The 15,201-nt window shown below is 42.8% G+C and overlaps 1 protein-coding gene and 1 pseudogene across 4 annotated transcripts in view; both read right to left on the minus strand.

Moving 5' to 3' along the window:
* The window catches only part of LOC110503603 (echinoderm microtubule-associated protein-like 1), a 36,731-nt gene that overhangs the window by 20,289 nt on the left and 1,241 nt on the right, over positions 1–15,201 (minus strand). For 2 of the 4 annotated variants that reach the window (XM_021582019.3, XM_021582020.3), the window contains exon 2: positions 3,581–3,787. In XM_021582019.3, the coding sequence (XP_021437694.1) occupies positions 3,581–3,787 (207 nt within the window). Of the gene's footprint in view, positions 1–3,580; positions 3,788–5,908; positions 6,256–15,201 lie in introns of those variants that run through there. The other 2 variants (XM_090218172.1, XM_036961585.2) reach the window with 2 other exon arrangements.
* On the minus strand, positions 10,836–13,695 carry LOC149972353 (zinc finger BED domain-containing protein 4-like; annotated as a pseudogene).

Raw genomic sequence — 15,201 nt, forward strand, 5'->3', positions numbered from 1 at the left:
CTTTCTTATATCTTTCAGATATAGGAGAGACACTTCAGAACAAACTTCCTTTAGATTTTTACAATTATTTTTACTATCTGTTATTCAATGCGTTTCTATGGGCCAAATTAAATGTTTAAATCAACACATTTTTATATATATTTTTTGATACCTTAAGCTGATTCCAAATCACATAGCCATATCATCCTTGGTATGACCATCTTAAAACAATTCCCCCTGGCTGGTAGCCAACACTCTCCACACCTTGTGCATCAGGTTGAAAATGCAACATCCTCAGTAGTAGTAGCCTCACATATTGAGCTTCTAGACTCTCCTATTACAGCTAGTACAGTTGAAATCGGAAGTTTACCTACACCTTAGCCAAATAAATTTAAAACTCAGTTTTTTCACTATTCCTGACATTTAATCCTAGTAAAAATACCCTGTCTTAGGTCAGTTAGGATCACCACTTTATTTTAAGAATGTGAAATGTCAGAATAATAGTAGAGAGAATGATTTATTTCAGATGTAATTTCCTTCATCACATTCCCAGTGGGTCAGAAGTTTACATACACTCAATTAGTATTTGGTAGCATTGCCTTTAAATCGTTAAACTTGGGTCAAACGTTGCGGGTAGCCTTCCACAAGCTTCCCACAATAAGTTGGGTGAATTTTGGCCCATTCCTCCTGACAGAGCTGGTGTTACTGAGTCAGGTGTGTAGGCCTCCTTGCTCGCACACACTTTTTCAGTTCTGCCCACAAATTTTCTATAGGATTGAGGTCAGGGCTTTGTGATGGCCACTCCAATACCTTGACTTTGTTGTTTTTAAGCCATTTTGCCACAACTTTGGAAGTATGCTTAGGGTCATTGTCCATTTGGAAGACCACATTTGTGACCAAGATGTCTTGAGATGTTGCTTCAATATATACACATAATTTTCCTACCTCATGATGCCATCTTGTGAAGTGCATCAGTCCCTCCTACAGCAAAGCACCCCCACAACATGATGCTGCCACCCCCGTGTTTCACAGTTGGGATGGTTTCTTTGGCTTGCAAGCATCCCCCTTTTTCCTCCAAACATAACGATGGTCACTATGGCCAAACAATTCTATTTTTGTTTCATCAGACCAGAGGACATTTCTCCAAAAAGTATGATCTTTGTCCCCATGTGCAGCCTGGCTAATTCATGGTGGTTTTGGAGCAGTGGCTTCTTCCTTGCTGAGCGTCCTTTCAGGTTATGTCGATATAGGACTCGTTTTACCGTGGATATACAGTGGGGCAAAAAAGTATTTAATCAGCCACCAATTGTGCAAGTTCTCCCACTTAAAAAGATGAGAGAGGCCTGTAATTTTCATCATAGGTACACTTCAACTATGACAGACAAAATGAGAAAAAAAATACAGAAAATCACATTGTAGGAATTTTAATGAATTTATTTGCAAATTATGGTATTTTATTATAAGTATTTGGTCAATAACAAACAAGCAAGATTTCTGGCTCTCACAGACCTGTAACTTCTTCTTTAAGAGGTTCTTCTGTCCTCCACTCGTTACCTGTATTAATGGCACCTGTTTGAACTTGTTATCAGTATAAAAGACACCTGTCCACGACCTCAAACAGTCACACTCCAAACTCCACTATGGCCAAGACCAAAGAGCTGTCAAAGGACACCAGAAACAAAATTGTAGACCTGCACCAGGCTGGGAAGACTGAATCTGCAATAGGTAAGCAGCTTGGTTTGAAGAAATCAACTGTGGGAGCAATTATTAGGAAATGGAAGACATACAAGACCACTGATAATCTCCCTCAATCTGGGGCTCCACGCAAGATCTCACCCTGTGGGGTCAAAATGATCACAAGAACGGTGAGCAAAAGTCCCAGAACCACACAGGGGGGACCTAGTGAATGACCTGCAGAGAGCTGGGACCAAAGTAACAAAGCCTACCATCAGTAACACACTACGCCGCCAGGGACTCAAATCCTGCAGTGCCAGACGTGTCCCCCTGCTTAAGCCAGTACATGTCCAGGCCCGTCTGAAGTTTGCTAGAGAGCATTTGGATGATCCAGAAGAAGATTGGGAGAATGTCATATGGTCAGATGAAACCAAAATATAACTTTTTGGTAAAAACTCAACTCGTCGCGTTTGGAGGACAAAGAATGCTGAGTTGCATCCAAAGAACACCATACCTACTGTGAAGCATGGGGGTGGAAACATCATGCTTTGGGGCTGTTTTTCTGCAAAGGGACCAGGACGACTGGTCCGTGTAAAGGAAAGAATGAATGGGGCCATGTATCGTGAGATTTTGAGTGAAAACCTCCTTCCATCAGCAAGGGCATTGAAGATGAAACGTGGCTGGGTCTTTCAGCATGACAATGATCCCAAAAACACCGCCCGGGCAATGAAGGAGTGGCTTCGTAAGAAGCATTTCAAGGTCCTGGAGTCTGTCTCCTGATCTCAACCCCATAGAAAATCTTTGGAGGGAGTTGAAAGTCCGTGTTGCCCAAGCAACAGCCCCAAAACATTACTGCTCTAGAGGAGATCTGCATGGAAGAATGGGCCAAAATACCAGCAACAGTGAAAACCTTGTGAAGACTTACAGAAAATGCTTGACCTCTGTCATTGCCAACAAAGGGTATATAACAAAGTATTGAGATAAACTTTTGTTATTGACCAAATACTTATTTTCCACTATAATTTGCAAATAAATTAATTAAAAATTCTACAATGTGATTTTCTGGATTTTTTAAAATAATTTTGTCTGTCATAGTTGAAGTGTACCTATGATGAAAATTACAGGCCTCTCTCATCTTTTTAAGTGGGAAAACTTGCACAATTGGTGGCTGACTAAATACTTTTTTACCCCGCTGTAGATACTTTTGTACCTGTTTCCTCCAGCATCTTCACAAGGTCCTTTGCTGTTGTTCTTGGATTGATTTGCACTTTTCGCACCAAAGTACGTTCATCTCTAGGAGACAGAACCCGTCTCCTTCCTGAGCGGTGTGACGGCTGCGTGGTCCCATGGTGTTTATACTTGCGTACTGTTGTTTGTACAGATGAACGTGGTACCTTCAGGCGTTTGGAAATTGCTCCCAAGGATGAACCAGACTTGTGGAGGTCTACCATTTTTTTTCTGAGGTCTTGGCTGATTTATTTTGATTTTCCCATGATGTCAAGCAAAGAGGCACGAGTTTGAAGGTAGGTCTTGAAATACATCCACAGGTACACCACCAATTGACTCAAATTATGTTAATTAGCCTATCAGAAGCTTATAAAGCCATGATATCATTTTCTGGAATTTTCCAAGCTGTTTAAAGGCACAATCAACTTAGTGTATGTAAATGTCTAACCCACTGGAATTGTGATACATTGAATTATAAGTGAAATAATCTGTCTGTAAACAATTGTTGGAAAAATTACTTGTGTCATGCACAAACCGACTTGCCAAAACTATAGTTTCTTAACAGGAAATTTGTGTAGTGGTTGAAAACGAGTTTTAATGACTCCCAACCTAAGTGTATGTAAACTTCCGACTTGTATGTCGACGAGACTACGGTGGTGGTCTAGCGTGTTCCCAGCCTCCTATCTCCCCAGCCCCTCACTCTTGGTGGGTGCGGCCACGGTAGGCCTCCTCCCCCCAGCTCCGGCCCCAGGCTGGGTCAGCTCCTCACAGTAACCCAGTCTGCGCAGCGCGTCGGCCAGTTCAGCCTTCAGCAGCTGGAGCTCATCCTCCTGCAACTGGACACGCTGCTCCAGGTGGGACAGGCGGTCGTCCACCTCCATGGTGCTGCCCGCAGACACGTTGTCATCTGGGAGACAGGGAGAGAGAGTGGGGGGAAATGGGGAGGGAGAGAGAGCGGAAGAAGGAAAAAAACGGACAGAGTGACAGATAGCGATGGTGTCAGGAGCATGGAACAAAAGGTGTTTTGTTGTTCACCCAGGACTGTAAGCAGGAATTTGCATAATTCTCCAAGCTTTATGTGTTTGTTTTTGCTAATAAAGATGACACTAGGCTACTTCCTTGACAAACAATATGTTGGTCTTAGATTCCTACACCGAAAATGACAGTGCTGGGGTTTCTGACAGAGATGAAAATGTGTATTTGCTTGAAACAAAATTGAGGCCAACCCCGTTTTGAAGATTGCTATTCTTCAGTGATGTAGAGAAAACAGAGGTGCATAAAGATGACGGCCCCCATGCTCTTAACACACATGCCTCGTTTGCTAAGTTAACTGTATTGTGCATTGGCCTCCTTTACTCTTTTGTGTGTTGTCATTAGCACATTATACCTGGGTAAACCAGTTCTAGCGCCAAGACGCCAGCAATTTGAAAAAGCATATTGTGCTGAATCATTAGCGCATTGAACCATATCGCGCGCCGTACTTTAAAAACTCATTGAATAGTGGTAAAACAATGACGTCATTTCTGAATTACTACATCTTTATGCACCTTCGCCACTGTGTGATGCTAGCTAGCCCCTAACCCCTCGTCCTTCACTGGGATGACATCATTTGGCTGCCCAATTTAATCCTCTGTTTCAGCTCAAATGCTTAACTGTGCAATATCAGATAGGATGCCCTGTAACTGAAAGGTCTGACAATGTTTTCAAATGTCTTTCAACAAAACAATGCTGTTAAATCAGATTTTGTGACCATGCAACAGCATGCTGTACATACAGTATAATGCTGAGTTGACGACTGTTTGTTAGTTGACAACATTCCCATATTCGTTATCATCATATGCCATTCAAATGACCAAGAGCCATTTATTTGCATATGAGAATTCTACCTGGACTAATATGCATCTGTCATGCTGTACTACCAACATGATTTCTGAGTATAATGCAAACTCTGACTGACATGCCTATTTACTCTGCCTTTCAGACCCAGTGGAACCAATGATCTCATCTCTCAGTCAGAAATATTGTGGAAGAACACACATATTCAAAATTGGGCAGAGTGGAGAGTTTGACTTTAAAAATCCCAACATCTGTAAGAGGTTTTTATTCAGCAGGAGGGGAAATGAAAGAACATGTCGAACTGGATACTCCGACATGACAAATCCCTACTGGATTTTATGGGGAATTAGGTACCGTTTTTCCATTAGGGAAATAACCAGCAAGATTATTTCCCCAAATTGAATTACTTGGCTTATGCTGTCAATTAACCATGGCGTGCTTTATAACCTTAGTCACCATTTGAAATCTGCTGAGTAAAGCATTGATAAGATTTCAAATCTCCTCTGCAGCAAATGTAAAAAACACTGCCAAGTTACAAAACAACCACAGCTATGGAGCTTTACTCCACCCAATCCCCATGTCCCAAACCAAAACAACCACAGCTATGGAGCGTTACTCCACCCAATCCCCATGTCCCAAACCAAAACAACCACAGCTATGGAGCTTTACTCCACCCAATCCCCATGTCACAAACCAAAACACCTCAGTGAAACGTTGCTGGTAATGAATTAAGTGTGATCATTCATTCATTCATTTAAATCTACCTAATTATTCAACAACGAGTCCACATGAACGCCATCCCATTACTTTGTTAATGAAACAGCCTTCACCCTTGTTACTTTACACACAGTAGCTGTCCGACAGACTGCAGGCTTATGATGCGTGCTCAATAACTTTCTCTTTACTGCCTCCAGCAGATGACACAGCACAGGCAAAGGACAGCTACAGCTAGCACAGTTAAAGCAGGTGGCCTCAGTGTTAAAAATGCATGGCTACTAATTATATAATATGAAAATGAGTAAATGGGGAGAGGAGAGAGGGAATGGGAGGGGAGGAGGGAAGGTTAGCAATATGGCATAAGGTGGAGAGGGATGAACCCCTGTGTGATGAGAGAGGACAATGGAGGTCGGGGGCGAAACCAAAGCCTGCTGAAATATTCATAGGGCTCTGGGCTCTGCTTGCCTTCCCTTACCTGTCATGCTCAGTCACTCAGCCAGCCAGCCAGTCACTCCGTCAGACAGCCTGCTCTCCTCAGCTCTCTTGGGGGCTCCTGGGCTTCTTTCTTATGTAGGGTTTTCCCCTCCTCTCCTCTACAGCCAGTGCCTGTTCTGCCTCCCTCTTCCTGGACCAACCCCCCCCCCCCCTTATTCTCCTCCTCTCTAGCGGTACGTGCAGCTCACAAAGAGACAAGCGGCGAGTCACAGTTTGTAACAGGACACTGCTCCCTGCAGCCCTGCCTCCACAGCGGCAGCAGCAGTGGATGCAGCCTGAGGCTGGGAGGGAGGCTGGCTTGGCTGGGGGCCAGACCTATACTCTGCTGCAGAGACAGCCAGGCACTACCAGGAAGTGAGACTGCAGTGGGTGGGATCCGAGTCTCCTCCATTCATGACACACAAACACACCCACTCACTAACACACAGATACATGTGTATGTGCTCACATCAGCCACACCGTGGCATGGCTGGAATCATACTGTACATTATATCAATGACAGAATGACAGACACAACTTAGCCCCCTTCCTTCATCTCCAAGGAAGTCATGGGAGGACACACACACCACGGGGACCAGCGTCTACATGAGTAACAATGTGAGCAAACCCTAGGGAGGGGAGCCTACTACCAGCTGTCACACAATGAAAACGGTTAAGACACCTGAACTCTGACCTGTAGGTCTGATATTTCCTAATAGATGAGCCATTGTTGTTGCACGCCGTCTGAGTCAGTCAATAAGACAAATGGGCCAGATGGTCACAAGTTAAAAGTACATTTACCTTTGCAAGCCTTTTACCTTCTATTGTTTGCATTCATAATAAATCACTAAACAAGAATGGTGTTCATGGGAGGACACCACAGAAGAAGCCACTGCTGTCCAAAAAAACAAACATTGCTGCACTGAAGTTTGCAAAAGTGCACCTGGACTTTTCACAGAGGCACTGGCAAAATATTTCTGTGAACAGATTAAACAAAATTTGAGGCGTTTGGAAGGAACACACAACCTTATGTGTGGAGAGAGAAAAAAGACACAGCAATAGCTTGTTGCGGGGAAAAAAATACACCTTTACACTCAATTGCTATCTCAGCTGTTGAAGTGCTTAATTAACCTCTAGTGACACTACGTGCTAAATCGTCAGCACCAGACCATTCAGAGTCCAGACTCGAGCTTTGGTCACACACACACACACACACACACACACAGCAACCAGTAAAGGAGCTGGTCAACCCTGACCAAGATGGCTCCAAAGCCAATTCATCCTCCTTTTGGCAGAGGAGCTGAGCTGCTCCCCTCTGTATTCCACCGTCCGGGGTGATCCACAGCCTGGAACAGATCCTAAGTCTGCAGCACATGCAGGCTACCCAAATAGCACATTTGGCACATTAGCACAAGTTGTGGGAACATGTGTTTTCGGTTTCATATTGGTTGTAGGAACGATGCCATAGATGTCATAACCTGGTAAAACTAAGCTTTTTAAAATGTTCTGAGAACAGAAGTGCACATTTTGAATGTTTTGGGAACGTTTATTTTTTAGGTTGCAGTGAGGTTCTGACAATGTTTTACTCTGGATCCTTCATTTCACTGCACCTATCCGGTATGTGACAATAATTAATGATTATTTTGAGGTTTTTGAATAACTTCATTAAAAACCTTCACTGAATGTTTCAATAAGAGAATTTAAATAACATTGCTAGCTTATTTCTTGGTAAACTTTTTGGAAATTCGAGCACAAATAGGACACATGGGAATTGGAGATATAACTTTGAAAGCATCATACCGGCTGTATTTCTGTATGTTGAAAGTTATACATCTTGAAAACTTGATCGCTGACATGCAAATCATTTTGGGACTATATCAACAACAGACTAACCCTAGCCAAAACCAGTTTCAAACCGTCTCTAAGAGCTTTCCACACCTGGATTGTGTAACATTTGCCCATTATCCTTTTCAAAATTCTTCAGGCTTTGCCAAATTGGTCGTTGATCATAGCTTGACAACAATTTTCAAGTGGCGCCATAGATTTTCAACCAGATTTAAGTCAAAGCTGTAACTCGGCCACTCAGGAACATTCAATGTCTTCTTGGTAAGCAACTCCAGTGTAGATTTGGCCTTGTGTGTTATGTTATTGACCTGCTGAAAGGTGAATTCACCTCCCAGTGTCTGGCAGACTGAACCAGGTTCTCCTCTAAGATTTTGCCTGTGCTTAGCTCCATTACGTTTCTTTTTTATCCTGCAAAACTCCTCAGCCCTAATACAGAAGATAGAGAGACCAAGTAAAAGACCAAGTCCATATCATGGCAAGAACAGCTCAAATAAGCGAAGAGAAACGACAGTCCATCATTACTTTAAGACATGAAGGTCGGTCAATACGGAACATTTCAAGACCTTTGAAAGTTTCTTCAAGTGCAGTCACAAAAACCATCAAGCGCTATGATGAAACTGGCTCTCATGAAGACCACCACAGGAATGGAAGACCCAGAGTTACTTCTGCTGCAGAGAATAAGTTAATTAGTTACCAGCCTCAGAAATTGCAGTCCAAATAAATGCTTCACAGAGTTCAAGTAACAGACACATCTCAACATCAACTGTTCAGAGGAGACTGTGTGAATCAGACCTTCATGGTCAAATTGATGCAAAGAAACCACTACTAAAAGGACACCAATAAGAAGAAGAGACTTGCTTGTCCTTTGGTCTGGAGTCCAAATTGGAGATTTTTGGTTCCAACTGTGGGTGAACGGATGATCTCCGCATGTGTATTTCCCACCGTAAAGCATGGAGGAGGTGTTTTGGTGTGGGGATGCTGTGCTGGTGACACTCTGTGATTTCTTTAGAATTCAAGGCACACTTAACCAGCATGGCTACCACAGCATTCTGCAGCGATATGCCATCCCATCTGGTTTGGGCTTAGTGGGACTATTATTTGTTTTTCAACAGGACAATGACCAAACACACCTCCAGGTTGTGTAAGGGCTATTTTATCAAGGAGAATGATGGAGTTGCTGCATCAGATGACCTGGCCTCCACAATCCCCCAAACTCAATCAAATTGAGGTGGTTTTGGATGAGTCGGACCACAAAGTAAAGGAAAAGCAGCCAACAAGTGCTCAGCATATGTGGGAACTCTTTTAAGACTGTTGGAAAAATCTTTCAGGTGAAGGTGGTTGAGAGAATGCCAAGCGTGCAAAATTGTGATCAAGGCAAAGGGTAGCTATTTGAAGAATATCAAATATATTTTGATTTGTTGAACACTTTTTGTTGAACACCTTGTTGCAAACAGGATGCATGTCTTGTATTATTTTTATTCTGTTCAAGCTTCCTTCTTTTCACACTGTTAGTATTGTGGAGTCACAACCATTTAACACTGTAACTGTTTTAAAGTCACTATTGGCCTCATGGTGAAATCTCTGAGTGGTTTCCTTCTTCTCCGGCAACTGAGTTAGGAAGGACGCCTGTATCTTTGTAGTGACTGGGTGTATTGATACACCATCCAAAGTGTAATTAATAACTTCACCATGTATTTTTTAAATGTTTTACCTATCTACCAATAACTGCACTTCTTTGCGAGGCATTGGAACACCTCCCTGGTCTTTGTGGTTGAATCTGTGTTTGGAATCCACTGCTCGACTGAGGGACCTTAAAGATAATTATGGTTGGGGTACAGAGATGAGGTAGTCATTCAAAAATCATGTTAAAACACTAGTATTTGTTACACAGATTGAGTCCATACAACTTATTATGTGACTTGTTAAGCAAGTGTTTACTTCGGAACTTATTTAGGCTTGCCATAACAAAGGGCTTGAATAATTATTGACTCAAGACATTTCAGCTTTTCATTTTTAATTGATTTGTACAATTAATTAAACATAATTCCACTTTAAAATTATGCAGTATTGTATGTAGGCCCGTGACAAAAACATCTAAATGCAATACATTATCAATTCAGGCTGTAACAGAACAAAATGTGGAAAAAGTCAAGGGGTGTGAATACTTTCTGATGGCACTGCACAGTACATAAGACAGAAGGTAACTTACGGCACAATTTATGCTGCGTTAATAATAGTAGACATTAATAGACATTATTGTTCTATTAGTGTATTTAGCCTACTCCTGTCCTTCTTAGACAGGGTTTGAAGGTCAGACTAAGCCATCCACATCCCCAGCTAGCCTGGCACCTAAGTTGTTTCAAATCAAAATGGGAACAACTCACTGTACTTCACTTTTGAGAAAATGTTGCGGTTTAAACCAGGGAATGCGGTGAACTCTGCCCGGTTGGGTTTTGAACAGCTCTGCCTCCCTGACAAACTCCACAAAGGCTAGAATGTCCCCAGTCTGGCGAGCAGCATGATGGATGCCACTAGACTTTAATGCTGCTAACTCAGCGTCTGCGGTGTCCATTAAGTCCTTGAGGACACCAATGGACTTGATAATCCTGTCTGCTGCTTGCTCAGTCGTGTTTGGACCCAGGCCCTTCAGAAATGACTTCAAGAAGCTGAGGTGTTCCAGGTGTAAGTCAAGGGGGATATTCTTTCCCTTCCCATTCCAGAACCTGTTCCATGTAAGACTGTGTGCCAACCGAGGGGAAAGAGTGGCAAAGACTTGCAAGGGCAGTATGAATATTGGCTATGACCATAGATCTAGTAAAACAAGAGAGCTACAGTGAATAACCTCAACAACAGGTTTATTACAATATTTATTACTTTCCAAATAAACTTTATATTTCCATGGAAATACATGGGTAGCCATGAGAAAGACACAACAATATGACAACAAAAACAAAATCTCTCTCTCCAGGTATACTCTAGACACTTAAATCAATCCCGCCATAAAGTTACAATCATTTATTAAAAAGGTACAGCAAAACAACTGCTACTGAAATTCAAGTAGGCCTACAATTTGAACACTGGCCTGAATGTCTGAGAATAAAATACTGATCCCAAAGATGGGAGATAAAACCTGAACATGGAGACTACGTGTGTGTGTGAGTGTATGTGTAATGCATAAACAGTTTCATTTTTTTCTCTTATCTCAGTGCCCTATGATACATTGCATTTGCAAAATACCAAATTCGATAAAAGTCTGTCAGTCATTTGTGCACAAGGCCGTGTGATGCCACCATTGCTGAAGACACGCTCCACCGGGGCACTGGAGGCACTGCCAAGTCCCCGATGGCCCTTTGGGACAGTGAAGGAAGATCCTTCATGTTCATTGCCCAGAACAAGAGGGCATTCTCTCCTTCGCATATGTCAAGGTAGTGACTCAGCTGTAGTGCTGGAGAGGTCCCAACAGCTTTCTTCTGCCTCTTACAGTATGCTGCAAACAGCCCTTCTTCTTGTCCAAGTCTATGGTCCTCTCTCTCTTCCTCATCAACAAGAGGCACAGCTTGCTCAGTCCCTGTAGCATCTTGCAGAATCAGTTCTGGCAAAACATGTAAAAGCAGAAACAAAAAGGCTGGTATTAGAGTATTGGTGATGCAGTGGGTTAAACTGAAGAAGTATTATTGTTGCAGTCAATTGGATTAAATTATGAGAAAAAAAGTTACATTAAACTCAATAATAATTTACCTTTCACTCTTTGTGCCACCTCCTCCTTGACCTCCTCCTTGAAGAGCACATGGTGCTCCACCCACATCAGAGAAAAAGCCGGATCCAAGGCAGCTGGTTTGAGGTAAGACTGGATCTGAAAAGGGGGCAGTGATTCCATCTTGTGTCCTGGCCATTTTCACATTGATGAAGATTCCAAGAAATCTTTTGGTTTGTGGATGCCTAGAGACTTCTGACCAGGCCGCTCAGGAAATGGACGTGAGGCTTCCGCTACTCCAGGTAGTGATTCAGGGACAGGACCGAGGGAACAACAGAACTGATTGCGACCATCTTCTCCCCCTGTGTCATATCTGTTGCTTCTCCAAATGGCTTCAGGATGTCCACCAACTCCTTCAACTTATTCCACTCCCGTACTGTGAACAACAACTCCTTGTGCCCAGGCGTTTCTCATGCATGAGCTTTAGATGGTCACATTGGAGAACTGCCTACACTTGTCTCAGTGTTGAGTTCCATCTTGTGTTGACAGCAGCAGGGATGTCTCTTTCCCCAAATTCAGCCTCAAACACCTCTTTGTATGTTGTGCTTGTATGAAGCAGTGAGCTGATTTTTGATAACTTTGAAAGAGGAGTCATCACTTTTGTTTCTTTCAAGCCTTCTCCCACCACGAGCTGGAGAGTGTGGGCAAAACACTGCAAGCGCTGTATTTTTTTTTGCAATAGCAGCATCCACTGTTTGCTGGTCTTCCAGGGCTAGGTCATTCCAGAGCTCTGGGTCATCAAGGTGATCTTCGTCATGTACTTAATCTTCTTGATCAATGGGGAAGCACACCGTGAATGCCTTTCTCATGTTGGCAGCATTGTGACTAATGATATTGTCAAATTTATCTTCAATGCTGTACTCACCACATACAGTGGGGCAAAAAAGTATTTAGTCAGCCACCAATTGTGCAAGTTCTCCCACTTAAAAAGATGAGAGAGGCCTGTAATTTTCATCATAGGTACACTTCAACTATGACAGACAAAATGAGGGAAAAAATCCAGAAAATCACAATGTAGGAATTTTAATGAATTTGTTTGCAAATTATGGTGGAAAATAAGTATTTGGTCACCTACAAACAAGCAAGATTTCTGGCTCTCACAGACCTGTAACTTCTTCTTTAAGAGGCTCCTCTGTCCTCCACTCGTTACCTGTATTAATGGCACCTGTTTGAACTTGTTATCAGTATAAAAGACACCTGTCCATGACCTCAAACAAACAGTCACACTCCAAACTCCACTATGACCAAGACCAAAGAGCTGTCAAAGGACACCAGAAACAAAATTGTAGACCTGCACCAGGCTGGGAAGACTGAATCTGCAATAGGTAAGCAGATTGGTTTGAAGAAATCAACTGTGGGAGCAATTATTAGGAAATGGAAGACATACAAGACCACTGATAATCTCCCTCAATCTGGGGCTCCCCTGTGGGGTCAAAATGATCACAAAAACGGTGAGCAAAAATCCCGGAACCACACAGGGGGGCCTAGTGAATGACCTGCAGAGAGCTGGGACCAAAGTAACAAAGCCTACCATCAGCAAGGGCATTGAAGATGAAACGTGGCTGGGTCTTTCAGCATGACAATGATCCCAAACACACCGCCCGGGCAATGAAGGAGTGGCTTCGTAAGAAGCATTTCAAGGTCCTGGAGTCTGTCTCCTGATCTCAACCCCATAGAAAATCTTTGGAGGGAGTTGAAAGTCCGTGTTGCCCAGCAACAGCCCCAAAACATCACTGCTCTAGAGGAGATCTGCATGAAGGAATGGGCCAAAATACCAGCAACAGTGTGTGAAAACCTTGTGAAGACTTACAGAAAACGTTTGACTTCTGTCATTGCCAACAAAGGGTATATAACAAAGTATTGAGAAACTTTTGTTATTGACCAAATACTTATTTTCCACCATAAAAATCCTACAAGGTGGTTTTCTGGATTTTTTTCCTCATTTTGTCTGTCATAGTTGAAGTGTACCTATGATAAAAAGATGAAAGAGGCCTGTAATTTTCAAGTGGGAGAACTTGCACAATTGGTGGCTGACTAAATACTTTTTTGCCCCACTGTATGGCCTCAAATTGCTCACACAGATTATTTTTGGCCGTGTGTGGGCCTTTGAAGCGGTCACAGGCCAAGAGATTGGACTTGAGCTGTATCCTCACTCCATCCTTCTCCACACAGTGCAGGAACCCCCTCATCTTTCGGTCAGACCAAATGTCCACTGTGACTGAAACATGGCCTGTGTTGCTCAACTGAGTTGTCAGTTTTGAACGTCTCTCTGTAGCGAGGTTCTCTACTTTTGATGTCAATGTTCTACGACACACTGGGCTGTACCTACTGTCAACCAATGACAGAAAGTGACGAAAACTCTTGTTTTCCACAATAGACAGAGGCAAGGTGCAATCGATAACCAGGTCAGACAGTATTGCATTGTTGATAGCTTTCTGCTGTGGATGATTCATGCTGTACTGCCCTACACGGGTCTCCATGAACTGTCAGATTGGAGACTGTGGTGGTTCACTTGTGACACTTTTGCTCATCTGGTATTGTTTAAATCTGTAATTAAGCGGCGGCAGTAGCACCGCAAGTTTCTTCCCGCAATTTTTGCAAGTCGCAATCCATTTTGTGTTGACTACAGCGTAGTCTTTATATCCGAAAATAAGAATTTGGGGTATCATCTTTCCAGGGGCTCCATCTGAATTCACCCGCCGATGTTCCTCTGCACTTCCACGCGCAACTTTTTCTCCACGGGCACAATTTGATTGGCTGCTGTCCAAACTGTAATCTGTTAAATGAAGAGTTGACGCGCTACACACTTTTTAATAGCATAATTCTTCATATTTGGGCTTGGGGAGGGTATCAAGTCAGTTCGAGTCAAGAGGCTCACGTCCAAGTTCAGTCACGAGTAATTGGTGTTAAAGTCAGTCGAGTTGCAAGTCATCATATTTGTGACGCGAGTCCAAGTCATGTGACTCGAGTCAACACCTCTGGTATTAGGCGCATGTGACAAATAAAACGTGATTTGACTTGAAAACATCTCCCCTGAGAAAATCTTTCAGTGCAGTTATTTGCTGTTCTTTCAATGAAGCGATGTCCTCCAGTTCTGATATAACTGCTCCTTTAGCAGAATCAACACCAACCTCCTCAGGAGCAGCCATTGTTATGATTTTCGACTTCTGTGCCCACAGATTATTAGAGGATGCTGATTGGTCCAGCCATACAGCGGATAGAATTAGGCTCAAATTATTTGAATCTTGTCGTGACCAAACTGTATCCGTGTAGCGAAACAGAATGTAAGCTTGCGAGATCAGGATGGTTCGTACGAGGCTAGAACATTACCAAAATTGAAATGAAATGTAACCATGTTTGAACTTTTAGGAAACGTTCTGTTAAAGTAATGAAATACCAAGATTTTGTTTATTTTTTATGTCAAGTGACTTAAATGTGCTGAGAATGTTCCAAAGCCAAGCAACTGTCCTGCACCATTCACAGAAAGTTGTGGTAGGGTTGTATGCAAAATAACCATAGGACAACCACACTTTCACCAAGCTCTGAGAAAAATATGGTTCTCAGAACGTTATGTCCTAGCTGGGTAGACATTGGCCAATGGAGAGGACACCCCGGTTGGGTCCTGTGCATAGTAGACCCTGCCATGGGAAATATCTTCTCATGGTTACAGGGTAAGGACAGCCTGGCCATTTGAA

The sequence above is a fragment of the Oncorhynchus mykiss genome, chromosome 24 (genome assembly GCF_057628025.1).
Source record: "Oncorhynchus mykiss isolate SJ-2025 chromosome 24, ASM5762802v1, whole genome shotgun sequence".
Taxonomy (NCBI): domain Eukaryota; kingdom Metazoa; phylum Chordata; class Actinopteri; order Salmoniformes; family Salmonidae; genus Oncorhynchus; species Oncorhynchus mykiss.